We start from the raw sequence: 23,043 nt of genomic DNA on the forward strand, positions 1-23,043 counted from the left end.
GGACGCTCACGCTATTTTCCTACGATGGCGTTAAGGCAGTTCTAGCTCCAGTGAAGTCAGATCTGAGGTGTCCGAGGGTTTTAAAGTTCAAAGAAAAGACTTTGCGGCAACTTTTTCGGACCGACAAACAAGGAAACAACGCAAACATGGTCAACATCGTCCAATGTTTCTTTGGTTGTAGAACCTGAACGGACTCAACTGGAAACTCAGCTGGTTTCTTGAGTTTCTGACAGTGTGAAGCAGAGCAGGAACTGACCAGCAGCCACCAGACAAGTTCTGGTAAATCTGAGTTTACTCTACAGGTAACCATCCATCATTTGGAGTCCGACTCTATCCTGAACGTCTAGTTGGCTGGTGTATTTTGGTTTGTACCGGTCACTGTGGCCAACGGATGCTCAAGTTATTTTCCAACTCTGATATTAAGGCAGTTTCAGTTCCAGTGAAGTCAGATCTGCGGTGGCCGAGGGTTTTAAAGTTCAAAGAAAGGCTTAGCGGCCCTCACAGAGGATTAGACCCACAGCGACACAGAGGCCCCAACCTCTAGGTGTGTGTGTGTGTGTGTGTCCTTGCTATGTAGGGCATACATTGGAAGTGATTGAGGTGGATCTGTGTACATATGTGTGTGTTTTGTGTGAGTGTGTGTCCCTGTTAAGTAGGTCATAAGTCGGTGATTGAAACAGGGTCTGTGTGTGTATATGCAGTATATATGTGTGTGTGAGTACTTGATATGAGAGAGAGAGAGAGAGAGAGAGAGAGAGACAGAGAGAGACCTTTAGTCCCAAACATTTCAAGACCTGGGTATGATGAACTTCCTTTTTCAATAATTTATCCAGACTTTTTAAGTCCCAAACATTTTCAGATCTGCAAAGAATTTACTTCCCCTTCCCAGTCTTTTCCAGACCTGCATAACAACCTCAGGGCCCATGAAACCCATTCAAAACCCACAATATTTATTTCTCTTCAGGTTAATTGAAAAAACGAATTATCTATCTAAAATTTTAAAGACACACAGCCTTCCAAACATTTCAAGAAAAGATCAAACTTTCCATACTTTTCTAGAGAAACTAGTTCTCTTTTCATGCAATTCCCAAACATTTCAAGACTTCCAAGACTTGGAAGTGATAAAATGTCCCCATCCAATACTTTCCAGACCTGAATAAGAACTCCGGGGCCGAGGAGACCCATTCAAAACTAAAAATATTGAATTTCCCGCTGGTATAAATCAACTACCTTCCTTCCTTCCCATCTATTTATCTAGAAGACACCCAGTCTTCCAAACACTTCAAGACCTGGAACTGGTCAAACTCCCCTTTCCAGACTTTTCCAGTCCTGAATAAAGACATCAGGACCCATGAAACCCCTTCCAAACTCACAACATTGAATTCCCCTCTGGCATAAATAACCTACCTACCTACATATCTAGCTAAAATCTCAAACCTACAGTCATCCAAACATTTCAAGTGCTGAAAATGATCAATTGCCTTTTTCCCAAACGCACCGCCATCCATCTGTGATAGCTCAGGTGTATTTTTTTGGGGGGGGTTAGGGTTTGTTGTTGCCTGCAGGTCAGCTGTCCTCCAGCCAGGACGGGGCGTCCAGGCTGGGGTGGGCGAGTTCTGCTGCCCGTCGGAGGTTCCCCTGCAGGAAGTGATGACAGGAGGAGCTGTGGGACGCGACGGCGCTGTGGAGCAACAGCAGCTGGGAGTTGAGGACCTTCACCTGGAGAGAGAGAGAGAGAGAGAGAGAGAGTGAGACTTATGGTACATTTTCACTGGGTCGTCATTGGACAGGGAGGGATCACGCTGCTTATTCCAATATTGGCCGCTTGATGGGCGGGCCACTGAAATAACGTAGGTGGAGTCCTGATAGATGATTGACAAGTGCTACCTTTCCCTGAAACATAAACACAAATTCCTCCCAAAATATTAAAACCCAATGTAACATATTCCTGGGTTTATTTCAAACTTGGGACAAACAGTAGTTGTGTAGAAGTTGGATGGTTTGCAGCCTCGTTACGTTCATCTGCCACGGACCGAAGGCTGCAGCTGATTGGACGAACCAAGGACCGCTCGTTGGGTGGTCCTTGGTTTCAGTTTCTGAAAAACTTGGCAGCTTGTTTGGAAACTTTCTCTTATTTCACCTAAACAGTCCACCGAAATCTGTTTCTGAAAATATTTGATGTCAGAAATCAGCCGTGCAGCTGCTGAATCGAGATTCATTTTAGATCTATAATGGCTAGTTTAAACGTGTGTTCATGAGGTTTAGCAGTTTTGAGAAGCACGAGGCATTCTGCATCGCTACCAGAATGCATTGCACAGCTGCCTAGATAGAAAATGAATGGGAAGAGTGGAAATGTTGGTAGTGTAGGTGGCTGAACTGCAACAATAAGGCCGCAAGGTGCCCAAAAAAACAAAATTGGCAGCGCTTGGAGGGACACATCCGTTTCCTGAGTGAGTAACTTGAACTTTAAATCCTCTGGTTCAGAACAGGCTCCTCATCCTCTTCTTCAACAGCAAGCGGAGCAATTGCCAACTTTCTGTGCTCCATTCTGATTTTCAACAATGTTAATCCCCTAACTGACTTCAGGTTAGCTAGGGCCTTTAACCTCTTGCTCTCTCTGATACTAGCGACTGAATCCGCCTAAATCCCTCCCTCCCTCTCACCTTGTTCTCCTCCAGCAGCTTGAGTTTGACGGACAGGTCGTCTCTGGTCTTCTGGTACTTCTCCCTCTGGCTCTGGAAGGTTCTCTGGGCCTGCTCCAGTTTGGGCAGGGTGTTGTCGTCCCGAGGGCCCAGGTTCAGCTCCTCCAGGTCGCAGCGGTACGCATCGTACTCGATCCTAGAGAGAGTCCGAGAGAGAGAGAGAGAGAGAGAGTTTCCACGGTCATGGACAGGTAACTGCTAGAAATAAAGGCAACAACTGGAGTAAACGAGGGATACAAAGTGTAAATGATGAAGAGTTTAGTTCCAAAGAGATCTCCTTCAAAAAGAAATATCAACCTGACAAAAGTGACAACTGCTCTTATAAAAAAGGACAGGAGGTAACTCAGGTCCTTGATTGACTAAATGAACAGCAGCACGGCATTAGACCAAACGATGCTGCTTTTAACCCCTCGCACCCCTTAAGTAGCTTCAACCTGAGGAAACTAGAAATAACCGCCTCCGCCAATAAACTTTGTTTTATCATTGCAAGGACAGTCTTTATTTATTGAACATATATAATTAATGTGATTATTAGGTCAACTTAAAGGATTTTGGCGACAGCACTTCCACCGTTTTTGCAGAATGACCCAAGATCGTTTCCTCAGCTACAGTGGTAAGCAAAACGTTATGATGTCACAGTGAAGTTTACCTTTGAACTTTTGGATATAAAATGTCATCACTTCATCATTTTACCCTATTAGACATTTGTGTGAAATTTCTGTCGTAATTAGTGAATGAATTCTTGAGTTATGGCCAAAAACGTGACAACGTCTGTGAGGTCACAGTGACCTTGACCTTTGACCTTTGACCACCAAATTCTAATCAGTTCATCCTTGAGTCCAAGTGGACGTTTGTGCCAAATGTGAAGAAATTCCCTCCAGGCGTTCCTGAGATATCGCGTTCACGAGAATGGGACAGACGGACGGACTGAAATATTCAAACCCAAGATTCTGCTCCATTACATCAAATGGAAAAAAAAAATCTAGCTGTCTTGTGCTTCATTTTCTACACATTTTCCCTGTAATTGAGCCTGACATGTTTGGTGTCTTTGGAAACGTTGGCATCTGGACTAGAATTTAAAATAAAGTTCTGTGGGTTTGTAGAGTCGGGAACTTAGTCCTCGGTTGACTCGATGAGACGCTTGTACAGACTGGATCCTCTAGATTTGACACATCAGGTAAAAGCCTTTTTGGGGTTTTCTTGGGGGGGGGTAAATGGATATACTCACTTCAGGACCCAGGCTCAATACGACTAAGAGAGACAGTGTGTGCGCTCCACCCACCTGGCGGTCTCGTACTGCTTGACGTTGACCAAGGTGTCCTCGATGGTTTTATTGATCAGGGTGTTCATGTCGGTGGTGAAGGAGTTCACGGCCGCCGTCAGAGTCTCCCCGCTCTTCGACAGAAACCTCTGGGCCTCTGCGTTCAGGCCAAACTCCACCTGAGGGACAGAGGAGGGGGGTTAACCAAGGAAAAGGGGAAGTAATCTGTATATTTTGGTGTCAAAGGCAACAGAGAAGTATCAGTAGCAGTAGTAGTCTTAGGACTCACGTGTAGGGTTGGTGTTTTGAGGCTCAGATCGGCGAAGGCGTCCCCCAGGGTCTTCTGGGTGACCGTGACCTGAGCCAGCTGATTGGCCAGCGTCTGGGTCAGCTTGGTCACCTGATCGTAGCGCCGGCGGTCGTCCGTCAGCAGCTCCAGACGGGGCTCCAGGTCCAGGTCCACCGTGCGAGAGCCGCGACCCATCTTCTCTGACAGGACCTGCCTGGTGCACTGCGGGGGGGGGGTTCTATTAAGTTCTATCAGTTCCTTCCTGCCTATCCTGCCTATGAGCTCTCTCTCTCTTTATATGTAGTGATGCTCTCTCTCTCTCTGTCTTTATACGTAGTGATGCTCTCTCTCTCTTTCTCTCTCTCTCTATACATAGTGATGCTCTCTCTCTCTCTCCTTATAAGTAGTGGTGCTCTCTCTCTCTCTTACCTTATACGTAGTGATGCTCTCTCTCTCTCTCACCTTATACGTAGTGATGCTCTCTCTCTCTCCTACCTTATACGTAGTGATGCTCTCTTTCTCTCTCTCACCTCATACGTAGTGATCTCTCTCTCCCTCTCTTACCTTATACGTAGTGATGCTCTCTCTCTCACCTTATACGTAGTGATGCTCTCTCTCTCTCACCTTATACATACTGATGCTCTCTTTCTCTCTCTCTCTCTCACCTTATACATACTGATGCTCTCTCTCTCTCTCACCTTATACGTAGTGATGCTCTCTCTCTCTCTCTCTCTCACCTTATATGTAGTGATGCTCTCTCTCTCTCTCTCCCCCTCTTTCTCATATGTAGTGATGCTCTCGCTCTCTCTCTCACCTTATACATAGTGATGCTCTCTCTCTCTCTCTCACCTTATACATAGTGATGCTCTCTCTCTCTCTCTCTCTCTCTTTCTCTCTCACCTTATATGTAGTGATGCTCCACTTGCGGACTCTCTCCAGCTTCTCGCTGGCCAGGTTCTTGTTGCCGCGGACGACTACCGGTCCACTTCCTGGTTTCTGAGGGGTCACTGCTGGGTCTGGAGGGGGTCAAAGGTCAACGATGAGTTCACTCTAACTTTGATCTAAATGCTGTTTTTATTCCTGTTTTAATTAGTCTGTGTATTTGCTTGTTTTCCCCTGTTTATTTAATTCAATTTTTTGTGTATTTATTTATTTATTATTTATTTTTTATTTACAGCAGCATTGCGCAACTGTTTTGATAATTGCTCTATAAATAAAAAGGTGATGCCTCTATTCCACTCTTCTCTATTGCCGGTGCTTCACCTTCACTCTGTTCCGTTTCCGTGGCAATCTCAGTCGGGCTGGCCTCAGTCGGACAGGAAGTGACATCGTCGTTGGAGTGGTTCCAGTTCCCGTTTGCTTCCTGTAAAGAAAAACCATATGAATAAGGACCGTCAGATCTCTCTCGTGCCTCGGGAACAGCAGGTTTGTGGACTGGAAGGTTGCCGGTTCAAATCCCCAGACCGGCTGGGACGGTCTGGGGATGGTATGTAATTTTCTGCCTCTAGGGGTCTCTCAATCAAAACAATAACAAAAGACGGAGTTTGATGACGTCGTGAAGCAGCGTGGGATCATGGGAGTTGTAGTCTTCATTGGCAGACGGTGCTCTGCGGTCAGCTTCTCCCGGTTAGGATTCCTTCAGTGTTCGTCGTTCAGGAGGGTTTTTTTTTTACCGGGAGCCGAATTATCCGCAGAGGTCTCCTCCCCCCCGAGACAAACGGACCCGGTGATTAAAAGCTGCCGCTAACGTTTGCTCAGCTTGTTTCTCTGAGAACTTAAAAGTCCCCATGAAGTGAACTCCCATTACTTTTACTTCCTATAGAGTATCTTTCATGGTGACCTCATGCTGCATTAGTAGGCGTCAATATAAATTTCTAACCAATAAAACCATCAGATTTTTGAACAATCCCGCCCCTCCTATCAAATAAAATCACCTTTCTCTCCCTGACTCATATTCCATTGGTTTAGACTTTTTTTTTTTCACAAATGTATTTATTCATTTAACAGGTACAATGAAATACAATATACATTAAGGACTCATGTTTTGTTTTTACAATCCCCCCCCCACCCCTGGTCCTACATATAATTCCTAAGGATCCCCAAAAAAAAAAAAAAAAAAAAAAAAAAAAACCTACCTTCCTAACACATTGGTTTAGACTTTTGAACGATCTCTCAACGCCTTATGCCCCGCCCCAACATCCTGTTTAAACAGGAAATGCATCAAATCAAGGAAGTAAAGATGCACTTTCATGGGGTCTTTACGATCCAGACTTAAATCCTTCATCCAGTTAAAGGATATAGTTAAAAACGACCAAGATCTAAAAAGTGTATGGCGACCAAATTAAACGCACCGTTACCTTGATTAAAATTACGGGTTTCTCTAGGTTTGAAAATTGTTGGAAACATTTGGGATAATGTGAGTACACAACTCAACAAAATATATAACATAGGTCTAGTCGTTTTTTTTAGATATTTTAATGCGGAAAAGCTACATATTGGGCCTTTAAAGGACCGATCCGTCATTTTTTTTCCTTGTAGCAAGATGGAATTTCCCACATCTCGTTAGCTTTGATTCCTGGATCACCAACGTTACAAGCAGCCGACTGTAAGGAGGTCAAAGGTCAGAGGTCAGAGGTCAGAGGTCACAGCACCCTGACAACAGATGGAGTTAATATTCCCCTTCATCTGAGAACGATCATGATGATAGAGAAGAGTTAGAGGAAGAAAGAACAGGAACCAAACCCCTGTCCTCCCCCCTCGATCACCGTGGGAACCACAACTCTCAGGAGCCAATCAGAAATCAGAATCCCCCCCCCCCAAAGATCAAAAGGTGGGTCAGGTTGTCATGGAGACGATAGTTCCCCGCCGCCTCCTCACTCATTGGCCGGGGGGTCAAAAAAGGTCAACGGAACACTCAAGACAGGAAATGGTCACCTGACACAGATGAGACGTAACGACGGCAGGAGTTCACACACACACACACACACACACACACACACACACACACACACACACACACACACACACACACACACACACACACACACACACACACACACACTACTGTCATCTCCAGTTAAGACAGATTACAGACAGGGAATCTCACACTGGTCACTGTTAACCTGCGTTTGTGTGTGTGTGTGTGTGTGTGTGTGTGTGTGTGTGTGTGTGTGTGTGAACTCCTGCTGTCATAAGTCATAAGGCATAAGTCCAGTTCCTAAAAACCTTCACAACATTCCCTGAACACTGAACATCACTTCCTGGAAAAACAAAAAACATGGGAGGAGGAGGAGAGAGGAGGGACACACACACACACACACACGCACACGCCACCTGTGGAGGGGGGGGGGGGGGGGGGGCGTCGGTCCGGAGGAATTCAGCTCAAAGTTGTGTCGCATCGAGGAGACAGCAAGGCATGTAGTGACGCACACACACACACACACACACACACACACACACACACACACACACACCTAACCTTACTCTTTTCAAAGGTTACAGAAGCTGACTTGTGACAAGAAGGTTGCCGGTTCAAATCGTGCACTTAAAGGGAAAATCCACCTAAAAACACTTTAATAAAAAGCAGCTCCAGTGGAGTTTTACATGAGAAAATGTTTCAGGATGTAAAACCTCAGAGGTAAACGTCAGGTTTTGGTGTCAGTCCCTCAGAATCAAAGAGCGAGGGCTTCTTTCTAGAGCCGCCATTTTGCACCGAGAAACGTTCAACAATCATACAGGGAGAGATCCATCGCAGAAGAGGAGAGAGACCAGTTCCTCCACCCACAGGAGCAGGAGAGAGACCAGAATGCACTGCAGCAGAGACAGGCTCTCGCTCTACTATCTCCACCTATATAACCCACAGCTGAAAACAAGCCCAGACCCCTTCTGTGTAGGTTGTTGAAAGGCATTCTGGGAAATGTAGTAAATCACTAACTGCAGTAGAAGAAGACGAAGGCAGGTTGAACCGAAAGTGGGTTCACCAAAAAACGTAAATTACAAGAGAGGGAGAGGGAGAGAGAGAGAGAGACGGAGAGAGAGAGAGAGAGAGAGAGAGAGAGAGAGAGACAGAGAGTAGAGAGAGAGCTTAGAAGAAGGCGAGGGATGTAAACGCTGGCCGGCTAGCTCCAGGTACAGGTGAGTCACCAGCTGATGACATCATCACTACGAGCACGCCCGTCGCCTGGCCTGACAGTCAGACAATCGCTCTGTTAGCCGCAACAATGGACGCCTTATCACACGCGCACACAACACACACACACACACACACACACACACACACACACAGTGATTCCCATCCATTTCAGCGGTGTCAGTGTTTACAGCCGGTTGCTAAGCTGAACTGATAACATTGTTCCAGTTGTTAGCTAGCTGTTTCAAACTGTTCCCTTTCTTTCATTTAATACGTTGCATAACATCTGTGTGAGAAATATCTATTGAGAGCGTATGAATCAACCAGCTGTCAGTTAGATCTGTATAACATACTGATAATAGACTCAATCAGTCAATCACTGATGCTCCACTGAGAGAGAGAGAGAGGAGGATGTGGCTGCTAACACACTGTGAAGAAGTGAGAATGAATGACTTTATGCTAGCAGCTGTGCTTCTAAACCTACAGCTAGACCATCTCAACAGAACTGAACAGACGGTTAATTTCTGACTGTTTCTGACTGAACTGATCATTTCATCACTGATCCATCTGATTGATTTAGTGTTTAGATAATGTCAGCTTGTTAGCTAGCTAACCATAGCATCTGGCAGTGGTGGAAGAAGTACTGAGATCTTTTACTTCAGTAAAAGTAGCAATACAACAATGTAAAGATACTCCATTACAAGTAAAAGTCCTGCATTCAAAATCTTACTTAAGTAAAAGTACATAAGTATTGGCAGTAAAATGTACTTATAGAGTATCAAAGTAAACGTACTCATTATGCAAACTGTCCCCATTTAGAGAGTTACATTTTTCATAAATTATTGGAATATTAATACTGATTTATTGACATACATGTACATGTAAGCAGCATTTTAAAGTTGTCAACGTGAAGCTAATCTTAACAGTTTAACTATACTTTTGGGTAGTCTAATCTATAACAATGCTATTTTATAGTTATTTTATAAAGATGATCAAATGTTTTAAATATAAAATATTGATCTGAAAAGTAACTAGTAACTATAGCTGTGAAATAAATGTAATGGAGTAAAAAGTACAATATTTCCCTCTAAAATGTAGTGGAGTATAAGTACAAAGTAGCATCAAATGGAAATACTCAAGTAAAGTACAAGTACCTCAAAATTGTACTCAAGTACAGTACTTGAGTAAATGTACTTAGTTACTTTCCACCACTGGTATCTGGTCAGCTAACCATCACTGTCTTGTTGTTAACACATCTGATTAGCACACTAGCTACCGTAGCTAGCAGCAGCTAGCGTTAGCATGTTCACATTAACATCAGTGTGTTTGCTGGCTAGTTAGCTAGCTAACAGTTTGTTCAGGTTAACTGAGCTGACTCTTCTCAAGCTCCAACTCTTCATGTTTTGGAGTAGAGACTAGAGCTAAAGACAAGACAGTTTACTGTGTCACAGTAACCTACATTTGGAAACAAATCCACCTTATCACACTATTCACTTTTACTGAGAACGTTACTGAATGGATCTACAGCCACACCACAACAAGCTGACTCAGCGGCTCTCTGCTGACAGCTGCTTCATACACTTTACACTTTATTAAGTGTAGTTCTAGTTAATGTAGTTCCTCCTCCATGCGAAGCCTCTCTACACTGAAGAGATATTCTAGTCATTTTGTTGGATGGTATGGTTCTGATGCTGACAGTGTCTGACAGTCAGTAAAGTGGGTCACAGATTAGCAGACTGGTGGCGGCCTGCAGGTCACAGAGAGCGGCTCGTGACTGGGAGGTCACAGGTTCAAATCCCTGGACCAGCTGGGAACCTCTGGAACACCCTGCCCTCCCCCCACAGCCCCTCAGCTGCCCTGGAGCAAGGCACCGAACCCCCCCCCCAGCAGCTCCCAGGCCTGATGTGGAGAAAGGTTTTGAATGTGGAGCTGGAGCAGATCCTGGTGTCCAGTCAGCCTTCCTTTGATTCATTAAGATTCAAGAATAACTTTTGGGTAACAGTAACATTTATTTTGAAAATCATTTATATTGAAACCTGCTGGATTCAGTCATATAAAGCAGAAGCAAAGGCCGGAACGACAGAGCTTTTTCTCCAACATGGCGGACGTTCTTCCTCAGGTTCTAGATCGGTTCTCTCCATTGGCGGCAATGTTAAGAAGCCATGTTGGTGAAAAAGGTCTATAGAGAAATAATCCTCTGTTTCATGTCGTCTCACCCTGGGAGGAGTGACCTCTGTGACCTCTGACCCCTCCTCCTCCTCCTCTCTGGACGGGATGCCGGTGCCTCCTCTCTGCTCCTCCTCCTCCTCCTCCTCCTTCATCATCCTGCTCCTCCTCCTCCTCTTCCTCCTTCATACACATAACAGAAAACAGTGTTCAGCTCGGGTCCGTACACTGTAGTTTAACCACGGCAGATTCCAGTGGGATTCAAACCCTCGACCCTGCCAGTGTTAGTGCCTTGCTCTGCACAGGGAACTGAACTATGTTTCTGTAATATCTGACTGTGGAATTAACTTGCAAATTTTAATAAAAATGTCCTTCTAAATGAGTCGAAAATGGAATAAACCCTGTAATAATGTTCTTCCTGATTCCTGTAATATATTATTACATTTACCAGTAATTATTACAATATAAAGGTGTAACTGGTTTTATTAAAACAATATGAGTCTGACGATGTTATTTTATCTGACAGTTTATTGTATGAACACGTTTTATTACATATTCAACCTGTTAAAAGTATTTTATTACATGTTTCACCATCTGCTGCTACAGGAAACTCGCTGGATCGTTCAGGATGAAACCAACAACTAAACTTGTTTTTATTTTATTTTATTTTATTTCGTGGGTTGTAATTTCAGAGCAGATGAAAAAATGTGTTGATGTGACAGAAGGGGGTGAGAGGTGAAGAGTGAAGGTCTGCCATATATATCAATCAATCAATTTGTAATTAAAAAAAATACATATTTACCTCATCTAAGGCAGGAGTTGATTAATTTATTGATTGGATGAATTATTTACTTTTTCATATATTTATTCATTTTCCAATGAACTTTGACTTTTACTGATTTATTCATTTATCCCCATTTTTCTTTGTATTTATTCATTCATTTATTTCCCATTTTCTCTGTGCATTTATTTAATTGTTTATTGATTGATTGATTGATCTGACAGACTTGGTCCTCCATATTTTGAAAGATATGATAAAACTGTAACTGTAAAACACAGAACACAGCTCGGCCCTTCTGCTGTTTATATGTGAAGCCTGATGTTCCAGTCAGTGAGCGCCGCCTAGTGTCTGGAGTCCTGCACTGCATGTTGCTGCAAGATTAAAGATTAAAAAAACACAAAGCCTTCTGCAATCAAACAACACAAATAAATGAAAGAAAACATCAAGGCCTCGCTGCATGAAAACAGACGATTTCCCCAACAATCATAACCAACAATAATTCTCCATGATACATTTGTTCCTCATTCAGCCTTCTATGTTCTCTACAGTCAGCAGGGCTGCAACTAACAATTATTTTAATTATCGATTCATCTATTATTTTTTCAATTAACTCCTGAGTCTATGAAATGTAAAAAAAATAATGACAAATCAGAAGTTCCCAGAGCCCAAAGTGATTCTTCCGATTTCATCCTCAGTCTGACCAGCAGCCACAAAAAAACAAAGTATTCATTTAATAAAGAGATGAAACTGAGAAAAGCAGCAAATCTTAACATTTGTGAAGCTGGAACCAGAAAATATTTGGTGTTTTTACTGCTAAATGACTGAAACGATTAATTAGGGCTGGGCGATATGGTTGAAATCAATATCATGATAATCATAAGGATTTTTCTCGATATCAATATATATCACGATATGGTTCATGCATGCAAAATCACGTTAAATAATCAAATTAATGTTCATCTCATTGAACCGAATGGTGATGTTAGGTGTGATGTCAAACAAAACTGAAATATTCAAATAATATTCCTACCATACCTCATTTTATGAGAGTTTTTAAGTAAAATTTGCTTGTCATCATGAATTCAGACAGCAGAAATGTGTGTCACGATATCAAAATATCTTCATATCATCACAATATGATTCCACTGAAATACGATAAACGATAATATTGAATTATCACCCAGCCCTACAACTAATCAACTAACGACGAACAGTTTCAGCACTAACAGTCGGCAATCCCTGTTCCTGTTGCAGGCAACATTGCTCAGTTGTGTTGCATCAGAAAATCCCTCACCACCATCATGTTGAGTCACTCAGCAGGTTGAAAGTTTAGACACTCCACATTGCTCTTTATTTTTACTATTTTCCACATTTTAGAATAATAGTAATGACATAAAAACTATGAAATAACACAAATGGAATTATGCAGCGATCAAAAAAGTGTTAAACAAATCAAAACTATCTTATATTTTAGATTCTTTGCCTTGATGGAAAGGCAAAGGCTTTGGAAAGAAATTCATACATAGGATCAACTTCACTATTTATATTTGTCTAAGAAACTAATTTCAAGCATTTAAGCAGAAGACTGTAGATCAAAATGACTTTAAGAGAATGAAACAGAACATTCAGTCAGGTGGGTCCAGACTATTGACTGGTGTGTAGATGTAGAACTAAAACACACAGAACAGCTGCAGTGATCCTACAGGAGTATTACTACATTCAGTATTAAAAGGTGACTATAAACTCACTACGCACTATGAGTCCCTATAGGAATATTATGAAAATATGATCTTCATTTTAAAGTTTTGCTTTCTGACTGTCAGCGACGTTGCTGTCTGCTGTAATAAAGTCATAAAGTTTTTCCCTTACACAACTTTTATTGACAATAAACACACAGTGCCTACATATATATAACTAGGGCTGGGCCAGTTTATTTTATGTCCACGGCTTTTTATGCTCTTATACCCTTTTATGTTTTTATACTTACTTTTGTCCTCCTTGGACTTTTATTTGTTCCAAATATTTTATTACTGTTAATTGCTCAGCTTTGTATGTCTTTGTTTTTATTCTATTTTTGAAGCACTTTGGGCTACATTTTGCATGGAAGGTGCTATACATATAAAGTTATTGTTATTATTAATTAGGGCTGTGCAAAAAAAAAAATCGATACAGGTGAGTATTGCAATATTTTTTTCCATGATACTGTCGATTTTCCAGCCCCTCGTATCAATACATAAAAAAAAAAAATCATGTTTTAAACGGATTTAAAATGTCCTTAAATTTCCCTCAAATCCCTTTGAATTAAATAGTTTTGACTCAATTTGTCCGCTGAGTTATTAATATAATGTGATGTACATATTAGACTACCCAGGTGGTACACAGCAAGTTGTATTTTCAGCTCTATTTTTTTAATTTTCAGTACATTATGTATCGCATCGCAATGTATCGTGACACATATCGTATCGTGAGGTCCTTGCCAATACCCAGCCTTATTATTATTATTATTATTATTATTATTACTGACTGTAAGGTGGATTTATAGAAACTGTCCGCATAGAAAACGGAAGTCATCTCTACAGCAGAAGGCAGTAAAGTGGGTTTCCGTTTCTGCAGGTGAAAGGGAAGATAAACTACTTCTGCAAATAAACCAGGGAGTAAACTCCACTCTGCACAGGTGGAAATATTATATGGATCGACTCTGTTTCTGCATATAAAAAGGCAGATAAACTTTATTACTGCATATAAAAAGGAAGATAAGCTTTGTCTCGGTATATAATAAGGAAGATAAACTCTAATTCTGCCCATAAAAAGGTGAGTAGAAACTATTTCTTCATATCAAAATGTGGTGAACTCCATTCCTGAATATTAAAAGGTAGATTTACTATATTTATGCATCTAAAACGTCCATTTCTGCATATAAACAAGTTGAGTAAAAACTATTTCTGCATATTAAAAGCAGAGTAAAGTGTTTTGCTGCCTGGTTGCTTCACAACACAGAGAGAGAAAACAGTTTGAAGAGTTGTTTTTTTTTTTTTACCTTCAGACTGAAAACCAAACTCCTCCTCTTCTTCTCTTCCTCTTCTCTTCCCTCCTTCAGTTTCTCTTCCTTCTTCTTTTCTCTCGTCAGTTTGAATTCGTCATGTTAAACCGACTTTTTCACCGAAATCAAACCGGACTGAAGTTCAACAGGAAAAACTCAAGAGTTCACACCCGGAAGTGTTTTCTGGCCGGTTGAACTACGGAAGACGCTCGTTTTGTGTCGCCGCGTTCACCGGCGGGGCGGGGCTATCGGTCTGCGGGGAAATAACCCCGTCCGAACGGGCTGACCAGGGTGGCGAAACCAGTTGAGTTACACGAACACGCATGCACGCACGCACGTACACACACACACACACAGAATTGAAATGAATTCAATGCAGTTAAAAAGCATTTTCGGTTGTAGAGTTCTTAAAATGAATTAATTTTTTGTTTCATTAATAATAAATATATAATTAAATATAAAAAATAAAGAATACAATATTTTTTGAATAATATAAAAATATTGCAGTTTCTCTCTTTTCCAGTGAGAAATCAGTAGTTATTCTGATAGAAATACTGTTGTTGTTTTTCTTTTCTTTGAGTGTGTTTCAATTGAAAACTTAGTGTTACAGTTCATTCTAACTGGGATTAAAGGTGAACTTGATAAAGGCACACACACACACACACACACACACACACACACACACACAGTCCTGTAATCAGTAATCCAAAAGTAAGTGACACTGCTACAGGTTTTATTGATTTTAAGGGGATTTTGCGTTAAGTGGTGGGTTTGTGTGAATTAATGTGTATTTAAAGTTAATTTAAGGGTTTAGTGGTTTGTTAAAATGTCCAAAATGTCAATAGCACTAGGTGAGACAGTCAGAGGTCAAAGGTCAGAGGGAAAATCCATGTTGACCTTTGACAGATTGGTGACAGATTAGATCTGACAACATGAACACTTTCACATTTTAATGCATCCTAATACTATACTGAGAGAGAGAGAGAGAGGGAGAGGGAGAGAGAGAGAGAGAGAGAGAGGCAGGAGAGAGAGAGAGAGAGAGGAGAGAGAGAGAATACTGTTCCAAGCTACTGCACCAATAACAAAATACTGTATGAAGTATGAACAACAGCAAAAAACAACAGCAGGTTTTCTTCGAAACACAATGCAGTTTCCTGTCAAACAGGAAGTGCTAACTGCAGCTTTCAAAACACCTCAGCTGGTGAACGGTGGAGATAATGACTCAGGGTCTGTATTGTTAGTGTGATCCAATTGCCCATCAGATGAACACAAAGTTCTCCACTAACAGTCTGAAGTCAACCTCACACCTCACCCACCTTCATTTCCTGTCAGGCCTGTTGCTATGGAAACGGAGGGGCGCGCCTACCAGCCAAAAAACAAAACAAATGTGCTTATGCTATTTATACCAGCAAAGAAATGACTGAAGAAATAAGTTCAGCTTTAGTTCAAGTTCAACACAAAGTCTGAATAAACTGAATATACAGAGACATAAAATACATTAAACCTTCAGTAAGTGATATCAGACCTTCCAACCAATCCTGAAGCTAATGTGTGGTATGAGTAGATTTCACTGAGACATAATGATATAAACCAACATCCACACAGCTGCTGTGTGGATCGATGAAGCGAGTGAGTAAACTTGTTAATCTAGTGAATTTGTTAAACTAGTAAACTTGTTAAGATAAAATATCACTTTATTAATCCCCTTGGGGAAATTCGGGAAACTAGTAAACCTGTTAAACTGGTAAATTTGTTAAACTGGTAAATTTGTTAATATAGTAAATTTGTTAAATTTATTAACCAAGTAAAGTTTTTAATCTAGTAAATTTGTTAAACTTGTAAATTTGTTAATAAACTTTTTAATCTAGTAAATTTGTTAAACTGGTAAATTTGTTAATCTAGTAAACTTGTTAAACTGGTAAACTGGTAAATTTGTTAAATTGGTAAATTTGTTAATCTAGTAAATTTGTTAAACTGGTAAATTTGTTAATCTAGTAAACTTGTTAAACTGGCAAATTTGTTAATCTAGTAAATTTGTTTAACTGGTAAATTTGTTAATCTAGTAAACTTGTTAAACTAGTAAACTTGCTACCTGCCTCATCACTTGTCATTGTGGGACAGGTAATGTTCAGTGGTAGAAAGTAGGTACGTTTATCTTAGCTGTTAGCGTTTATGCACGTTTGTCTTTAGGGGTTTCTGTAGCTTTGCTGTGGTTTATTTACAAATGTGTTGCTGTTTCTGTCACCCTCTAGTGGTCGGAAAATTGCTTGATGCAGCTTTAAAACAAAACGATGGAAAGAGTTTTAATGACAAAGAAAGTTGGGGCAAACACAAATATAATAATACTATTATAATTATTAAAATAAAAACAACCCTACTACTACTATTGCACTATTAATAATCTTTATTTGTGATGCATTTTCAGAGCGTTTACAAAGTAATTACAGAAGCAAAACCAGCAAGAGTGAGAGAGCTTAATCCTCTCTCCAGCGTCCATGTTGTTGTGTGATGTCACTGGTCAGGTGACTATTTCCATGATGACGTCATCAGATGTCCGCTTCACCTCACCGGCCCGCTGAGCTGCAAAAAAAATACACAATTCCTTTTGTTTTTACAGTGCTTCAAGACTAAAAAAAATCTCCCCGTCTTTCATTTCTTCACCTGGAGCTTCTCCTCCATGATGCTTTCAGGGTCATAGGAATATTTACTCCATCTATTGTCAGGGTGCTGTGACCTCTGACCTCTGATCCAGCTGTGTTAACCAGGTTATGACCTTAAGATAATCAGACAGAGGCCTTTACATGATAGCTTCAGTAGTCGGAGTATCGCCTTAATCGGGTAAAGATTGAATTATGCATGTAGACAAACTCAGTGTGGAGTTGTTCAGCTGTTCTCACCTCTCCTCCTGTCTCTGAATATGAGTCCCAGTATGATGGTGGACAGCAGGTAAGGAGTTCCCACCGCTAGATGACACATCAGTCTGGAGACAGACAGGAGGGCAGCTGGAGGCGGAGCTGTTGGAGGAGGAGCTGAGGAGAGAGACACAGCTGGAGGTGTTACCATGGTGATGTCAGAGCCTTGACCCATCCAACTGAAACCAGGAGGACGACTGAAACATCTCCTCACCTCTCACAGCCAGCCAGCTCTCTGGTGATTCTCCAACACCAGAGATGTTACACTTGTAGAGTCCTTCATCAGATTTAGAAACATTGTGGATGGTCATCTCTCCTGTAGAGCCGGTCCTGATGAGGAAGCCATCTTTATAGTAATCGGCTGGGAGGTTGGAGGGAGTCGTCTGGGTTCGACAGCGCAGAGTCACAGCATCTCCCTCCATCACAGGATGGACAGGACTCTCCAGGATCACAGACCCAGCTGAACATGGAGACAAACAGTTTGGCTCCAAAATGAGGTTTTCAGATACAGAGAACCATATGCTAACGTATTTGGAAACTAAATATCGAGGACGTTTCAATGCAATATGGTTTTAATAGGATAAAAACTTGGTAAGAGCATCATGAGTTTGATTTCTAGAATCAGTTTCAACTTCAATAAATTCAATCATTCCATACAAATTCAGAAAACAGAATTTAAATTCAGTCGTCTGCTGGAACAAATCTCATCACTTTCAATCTGAGTCATTTACACAAACACAAGATCTCAAGTCAAGACTTTAGAAACCTTTTCAAGTCATCAGAGTACAAGTCAGAGTCAAGTCCCAAGTCACCAGAACCCAAGTCAAGTCAAGTCTCAAGCAATTAAGACTGTGACTCGAGTCCAAGTCATGTGACTCGAGTCCCACCTCTGTTTAAAAGTAATGAATAGAATCAAATAAATTCTCAAACTAACTGGAAACCGGTGCAAGGCGGCTACAAACAGGACTAATATGATTTCTAATCTCTTCTGGCTGCAGCATTCTGAGCAATAATCAATCAGTTGATCAATGAAGCAGTCAGTCAACGCCCCTCAACAACACTGCCTACCGGTGACGGTGATGTTGACGGAGTTGCTGGTCTCTCCCAGTCCGGTTTCACACCAGTAGACTCCGCTGTCTGTGGACGGGTAGGCATCCATGATGCTGCAGGACGACGAAGGACACGACTCCACCTGCAGGGGGCGGAGTCCAGAAATCAGAAGCAGAGGACCAGGGGCTTGTGGGTAACCAAAGCCAGAAAGAGCCAATGCAATTTTAGCAAGAGAGGTTCGTAGCAAAATGCTTTAAAACAACAGGACATGAATAAAGATAGAAGAAGAACATCTCACAAACTCCCAAGAAACAGGGTCAGCTTGTGTGTGTGTGTGTGTGTGTGTGTGTGTGTGTGTGTGTGTGTGAAATGTATAAAATGTTGAGGCAGGCTGTGCTGAATAAATAGGTGTTGAATCAGGACTAAAATGCAGAAGTGTCCTTAAGTATGGAAGCCCGTTGAGGACATACTGTATATTCGTACATTTCATTTACACTGTTTTCCTGTGATAGAGACTAAGTTTTCTTTGTTTTTTCCAGACAAACCTCTCCGTCCTCCATCCTCTTCATCACTGTCCATGCGGCTGACGACTCCTCTTCCTCCCTCTGCTCCTCCTCTTCCTCGCAGCTCAGCGAGAAACTGTCGTATTTAAAGAACTGAGAACTGTCGGGCGTGACGGACAGAGAGACTGGAGGAGGGAGGGAGGAGGTGAGAAAGGGAAGTAGGAAGGATGTGGGAGGAGAGAAAAGGGAGGGGAGAGCAGTTAATCTTTACTTACGAGACTTCATCAAGCTAAAGAGAAAAGAGAAGTTAGCATCCAGATAGCATCCAGTTCCAGAGGTATAGTTTGTTCAGACAGCTTGTAACCCCCCTCTGGCGGCCATCTTGGAGGTCCTCAGCAATTTCTGTCTGTTTCTGACTGAACTGATCATTTCATCACTGATCCATCTGATTGATTTAGTGTTTAGATAATGTCAGCTTGTTAGCTAGCTTACCATAGTATCTGGTCAGCTAACCATCACTGTCTTGTTGTTAACACATCTGATTAGCACACTAGCTAACGTATCTAGCAGCAGCTAGCGTTAGCAAGTTTACATTAACATGAGTGTGTTTGCTGGCTAGTTAGCTAGCTAACAGTTTGTTCAGGTTAACTGAGCTGACTCTTCTCAAGCTACAACTCTTCATGTTTTGGAGTAGAGACTAGGGCTAAAGACAAGACAGTTTACTGTGTCACAGTAACCTACATTTGGAAACAAATCCACCTTATCACACTATTCACTTTTACTGAGAACGTTACTGAATGGATCTACAGCCACACCACAACAAGCTTTTTGCCACAGCTCAGCCGAGGGAATCATGAGGCAAATTCAGGTCAGTCAGTCAGTCATCTGTCGCTTTGTCAGATGGCCTCTAGAGGGCGTCTTTGACTGTGAGATGCAGTGTTTCCCATACAGAGGCACAAAATTAAAAGTTGTTCAGTGTGTAGAAATTAATCTAAATCGATCTGTAATGTGCCTGATGTCACATCACGTCATGTTTGTCATTTAGAGCAGAGAATACAAAGCAACAGCTTTGTATTCAGTCCTACAGTCTCCTGGTGAGAAAACAAAAGTCAAACTTAACATTCCGCAATTTGCTTCAAGCTCTCCTGTGTTAGTAACAGGATTTGTAAACAGCAACTTGTCTTCTGCTGATCTACAAACTTTAACGGTAGGTAACGTTATTACCTTGTGGTATTTAAGTAACTTTAGTGGGTCTGTACAGGATCTGTGCTTGTTCAGCTAGCTCTCTGTTTCTAGCTGCTTGGTAGAGATTTACACTTTATTATACCATGGTCTGGGTGAATACTGGATTCTGATTGGCTGCAGGGTGTACATTAATTCCTGATAATGGACACCTACTAAGTAGTTCCAGTGAAACTGTCTGTTCACCGTTCTAAATTAATGCGCTGGCTACGTAGCATCAGCCTGTATCTAAAATGAGTAACCATAGCAACAGGGACGCAGTCAAAGCCTCCGTTTACAATTTGTATGTTTGTGAAAATCTTGATATTGATTTGGGGACAATGACATGACTGGATAGCTAGCTAGTCTTGTTGTTAAACATACTGTCAAATTATATTTACTGTTTGTTATTGACTTCGAATGTTGCTAGCATAACGTTAGCTTTCTGGCTCCTAGCTGAGCCAAAGGGTTCTATGAGCTGAGCGGACTAGAAATATCTCCTGCTGCCAAGTCGTATCTAAGGTTCGTCCTATTTACTGGAGTAGTGAACAACGTTTCCATTGCATAAGACCCTTATGGGATGGTAATGATTGTTCCAGGTATTAGTCAGGTGTTACCTGGGAAACTGAGTTATGGCTTGTGAAAAACTTTAGATTTTGATTACAAAACGCATGAAAATATAAATGAATGGTCTTAATTTTTTTTCTTTGGCAAGTGACCATGGTATAAGTGGGATAATGCCCTTCGAGGAGTCCATAATCAGGAATTAATAGACGACGGGGAGGCCAGCTGACCAATTCTACAGTGTTCCTCCATGATGGAGACACAGCTGTAAAGCCTGTATTCTGTAGGGAAATTGAAAAAGAATAACCAGTAATGTAGTTTATTTGTGGAACAGTTTACTGCCTACATAGCCTGACATAAATCTAAAGAGGTAAATTTATAGTTTGTAACTAGTTGGGTAAAAAAATAAATTCATATTGCTTTTGTGAAAATATAGTTGTTTTTAATCACATTTGTGCTTGTCATATCACCAACTGTTCACGGTTTGCCTGCCTTGTATTTACCATGTTACCTCTCTGACAGTAATGAATATAAAGCTCACCTTGAGTATCACCAGAATCCAGTGAATTCAGCACTAAATCAGAAAGAGAAAGACAGAAAGTTAGACTCAGAAGAGAAAAAACATGAATGACAACAAAGCCTTTATTTACAGTTTCTCACTTCTCTGCTGTTATCAGATGAGTAAAGGGGCGAGAGAGCTAGACTAAGAGAGAGAGAGACAGAAAGAGACTTCTGGGGACAAGTGGAAAATATTTCATGATTTTCAGTCAATTTTACTTTTTGTTTTTCAAAAAAGATTTTACTTTAGCACCGACTGCACTGTGGACCAGACATGATGATAAATAATTGTAAAAGAAAAATCTCTTTTTTATGAGAGACCTGAGCATGAAAGCAGCATCATGGCAAACATAAAAAGTGCAGAAAAACAACATATAACATTGTAAATGGTATAGTTGAGATCTATTCCAAAACACTATATATCTATTTTTTTTACCTGAAGTTCATCATTCAGTATGTCTAAAATATTGTTAATCCAGTCCCAACATTGGGTTTAAAGTTGTGTTGTCAGTCACTGTAACAGTAGCTGTCACTTACTGATCAAAATCAGGCTAAAAAAGTAAGTCAAAATTCAGTGTATGAGCATGAAAAAGGCAATAAATCTCAAATCTATCTTACTGAGCGGTCGAGTCATTCGTGAACAATTTAACTTTCATATTTGACTTCAGACAGAGATGATGACAAGAAAACACGATGATCCCTGTGGGGGAAATTTTAAGTGAAAGTCTATCAGATAAATCAAGATGAAGAGGAAACAAAAAGCAGACCGCCATAATTAAAGTAATATTAAAAAGGCTGGATGGAATGAAATGGTTAAAAAAATACAGAAAGGAGAGAGAAAATAAGTCATAATAATAATGTAACTTACAGAGAAGAAGACAGAGAGATGCTGCCTTCATCCTGACTCAGAGACAGACAGAGAGAGAGATTCCTTAAGAAGAGTCTCACAACTCTGTTAACTTCTGGTCAAATTTTCATCGAAGAAGAATCAAATCGCACCTCATGTCTCAGAGGTCAAAGCTCTGTCGCCTGATTGGCCGTTGCCGCGATACCTGTAGCCAGAGGGGGGAAGTGAGAGAGGGAGCGAGTGGCTCTGCCCCCCCCCCTCCGACAGAGATTACTATACAGACGAGTCTCTTCCTGTTTTTACATCACAGCATCGTTATACGGGGAGAGAGAGAGGGGGGGGGGGGGGCGGAGAGAGAGGGAGAGAGAGAGAGAAACAGAGAGAAATGTGAGAATGAGAAAGGAAGGGAGGGTGAGAAAGATTTGGGTGAGAGCAAAATAAACACAGAGATGAGAGAGAATGAGAGAAAAATAAATAAAAAGAAAGATGGAAAGAGAGAAAACAGTGAAACAAAAAGAGAGACACTGAGTCACGTGTGAAATTTATTTTAAATGTTTCTGAGTAAAAATAAAACACTTTCAGAGTGATCAGACTCATCTGTTCTGTTCTTTTCTCTCATACTGTATTTTATACTTATGAAGCTGTTTTTTTTTTTCTCTCTCTCTGGCGACATCTTGTGGTTAATGGGAGAGCTGCAGCCGGGAGTGAGCAGCAGCAGCAGCTCTCGCGAGACTTCAGCTGTCCAAAGGTTTTCCCCCCTGAAACAAACGGAAAAACTCAGTGGATGGACTGGAAGAGCTGGTTTTCATTTCACAAAGCGGCTGCTTGTCCCGGTAAGAGATGACAACAAACCTGTTAGATTATAAACTTTATATCATATAATATATATATAATGTATTATTTTTCAAGTCTAACGTTACTCACCTGAAGGTTTTCTCTCGTCACTGATACACGCTGGACCTGATGATTAGCAGATAATAATTAATAAGGGAGTAAGTAATACAAAATTAATAATTGATG

The 23,043-nt window shown here is 41.2% G+C and overlaps 2 protein-coding genes across 4 annotated transcripts; both read right to left on the minus strand.

Moving 5' to 3' along the window:
- Positions 1 to 1,103: 1,103 nt before the first annotated feature.
- LOC139657304 (arfaptin-1-like) lies at positions 1,104 to 14,528 on the minus strand. The gene is made up of 8 exons (XM_071535091.1): positions 14,366 to 14,528; positions 10,598 to 10,730; positions 5,516 to 5,615; positions 5,153 to 5,268; positions 4,253 to 4,474; positions 3,985 to 4,142; positions 2,664 to 2,838; positions 1,104 to 1,719 (listed from the first exon to the last, which is right to left on the minus strand). Exons 2-8 carry the CDS (start codon positions 10,703 to 10,705, stop codon positions 1,567 to 1,569), a joined length of 1,032 nt encoding a protein of 343 aa, XP_071391192.1. The 5' UTR covers positions 10,706 to 10,730; positions 14,366 to 14,528; the 3' UTR covers positions 1,104 to 1,566.
- Positions 14,529 to 16,794: 2,266 nt separating this feature from the next.
- LOC139657306 (low affinity immunoglobulin gamma Fc region receptor III-A-like) lies at positions 16,795 to 22,183 on the minus strand. 3 transcript variants are annotated; one of them, XM_071535095.1, is made up of 7 exons: positions 22,045 to 22,183; positions 21,160 to 21,192; positions 18,876 to 19,018; positions 18,349 to 18,472; positions 17,495 to 17,740; positions 17,266 to 17,415; positions 16,795 to 16,948 (listed from the first exon to the last, which is right to left on the minus strand). In XM_071535095.1, exons 1-7 carry the CDS (start codon positions 22,073 to 22,075, stop codon positions 16,887 to 16,889), a joined length of 789 nt encoding a protein of 262 aa, XP_071391196.1. In that variant the 5' UTR covers positions 22,076 to 22,183; the 3' UTR covers positions 16,795 to 16,886. The 3 variants fall into 3 exon arrangements, with proteins under 3 accessions (XP_071391196.1, XP_071391195.1, XP_071391194.1); XM_071535094.1 differs by having other exon boundaries at positions 16,814 to 17,141; positions 17,266 to 17,397; XM_071535093.1 differs by having other exon boundaries at positions 16,814 to 17,141.
- Positions 22,184 to 23,043: the final 860 nt, after the last annotated feature.

Source organism: Centroberyx affinis, unplaced genomic scaffold (genome assembly GCF_046629955.1).
Source record: "Centroberyx affinis isolate AG114_WGS23_722 - 3 ecotype Tasmania unplaced genomic scaffold, CSIRO-AGI_Caff_v1 ptg002656l_1, whole genome shotgun sequence".
Classification (NCBI taxonomy): domain Eukaryota; kingdom Metazoa; phylum Chordata; class Actinopteri; order Beryciformes; family Berycidae; genus Centroberyx; species Centroberyx affinis.